General features: G+C 40.1%; 1 protein-coding gene across 1 annotated transcript; it reads left to right on the plus strand.

Annotated features, from left to right (window-relative positions):
- Positions 1–76: 76 nt before the first annotated feature.
- Positions 77–1,444, plus strand: LOC123178092 (wall-associated receptor kinase-like 22; the record flags this gene model as incomplete). The annotated part of the gene is given in 2 exon segments (XM_044591396.1): positions 77–350; positions 423–1,444. Coding segments are annotated over 2 exon segments (1,062 nt in total), but the record flags the coding sequence as incomplete, so codon positions are not given.

Genomic DNA, 1,444 nt, shown 5'->3' on the forward strand with positions numbered 1-1,444 from the left:
GCTGTTGTACGTATGTATTACTTAGGAGTGTTCTATTAAAATGTACAGTGATTTTCTTTGCTACTTCTTGGTTTTTTTTTTACTCGTGTAGGTTTCATTGAATTGGCTGATGTAAGGTTTCATGTTACCTGAATGATGATGTATTGTGTTCCATGTTATATGTTTTCTCAACGCATCTTATCAAGATTTTTTAATTTCAGATATTAATGAATGCCTTCAACCGAACAAATGTAGAGAAGTCTGCCATAATACCAAAGGAAGCTTCAGCTGTACCGAATGTCCTCTCAAGACTGAGTATGATCCATTAAAGATGCAGTGTACTAAGATAAACCAGCAACGTCTACTCTTAGGTAAGACTATATTATTGTTACATTTATGATAGACAAGATAGAACAGAAACTTAAAGAGCTTAACGCATACAGGTACAATTATTGGGTTGTCTTGTGGTTTTGGCGTTCTACTTCTGAGCTTCAGTGCAGCACTTCTCATTCGTAGATGGAAAAAAAATGTTCAAAAGCAAGTACGGAAGAATTATTTCCGGAAGAATCAAGGTCTTCTCCTAGAAACGTTGGTATCATCTGATGAAACTGCAAATGAGTATACAAAGATTTTCTCGCTAGAAGAGCTGGAGAAGGCAACAAACAATTTTGATGCTACACGAATCATTGGTCGTGGGGGCCATGGCATGGTTTACAAAGGCCTATTATCTGATCAACGTGTCGTTGCCATAAAAAAGTCTAAGATCATTGAGAAGTGGGAGATCAGTCAATTAATCAATGAGGTTGCAGTCCTCTCTCAGATAAATCACAGAAATATTGTGAAGCTCTTTGGATGTTGTCTCGAAACTGAGGTTCCATTGCTGGTGTATGACTATGTATCCAGTGGCTCACTATCTCAAGTTCTTCATGCTGATTCAACTGATGGTTTTCCTTTGTCTTGGGGTGATTACTTAAGGATTGCCCTGGAAACAGCAGGAGCTCTGTCTTATCTCCACTCTTCAGCTTCAATATCAATCTTCCATCGTGACGTGAAGTCCTCAAATATACTCTTGGATAGGAACTACATAACTAAAGTCTCAGATTTTGGTGCATCCAGACTGGTTCCGATTGATCAAACACACATTGTCACGAATGTGCAAGGTACATTTGGATATTTAGATCCAGAGTATTTCCATACCAGGCAGCTGAACGGGAAGAGCGATGTGTATAGTTTTGGTGTGGTACTAGTGGAGTTGCTTCTCCGAAAGAAGCCTGTTTTTACAAGTGAATCAGGCACCATCATGGGCTTGTCAAGCTATTTTCTCCAGGAGTTCAGTGAGGGGAGAATCATGGGTATTGTTAGTTCCCAGGTCCTGGAGGAGGCAACTGAGGAAGAGATCAATGATGTCGCCTCTCTTGCAGAGCGGTGCTTAAGACTGCATGGTGAAGAAAGGCCCACCATGAAA

Source organism: Triticum aestivum, unplaced genomic scaffold (genome assembly GCF_018294505.1).
Source record: "Triticum aestivum cultivar Chinese Spring unplaced genomic scaffold, IWGSC CS RefSeq v2.1 scaffold121104, whole genome shotgun sequence".
NCBI classification, from domain to species: domain Eukaryota; kingdom Viridiplantae; phylum Streptophyta; class Magnoliopsida; order Poales; family Poaceae; genus Triticum; species Triticum aestivum.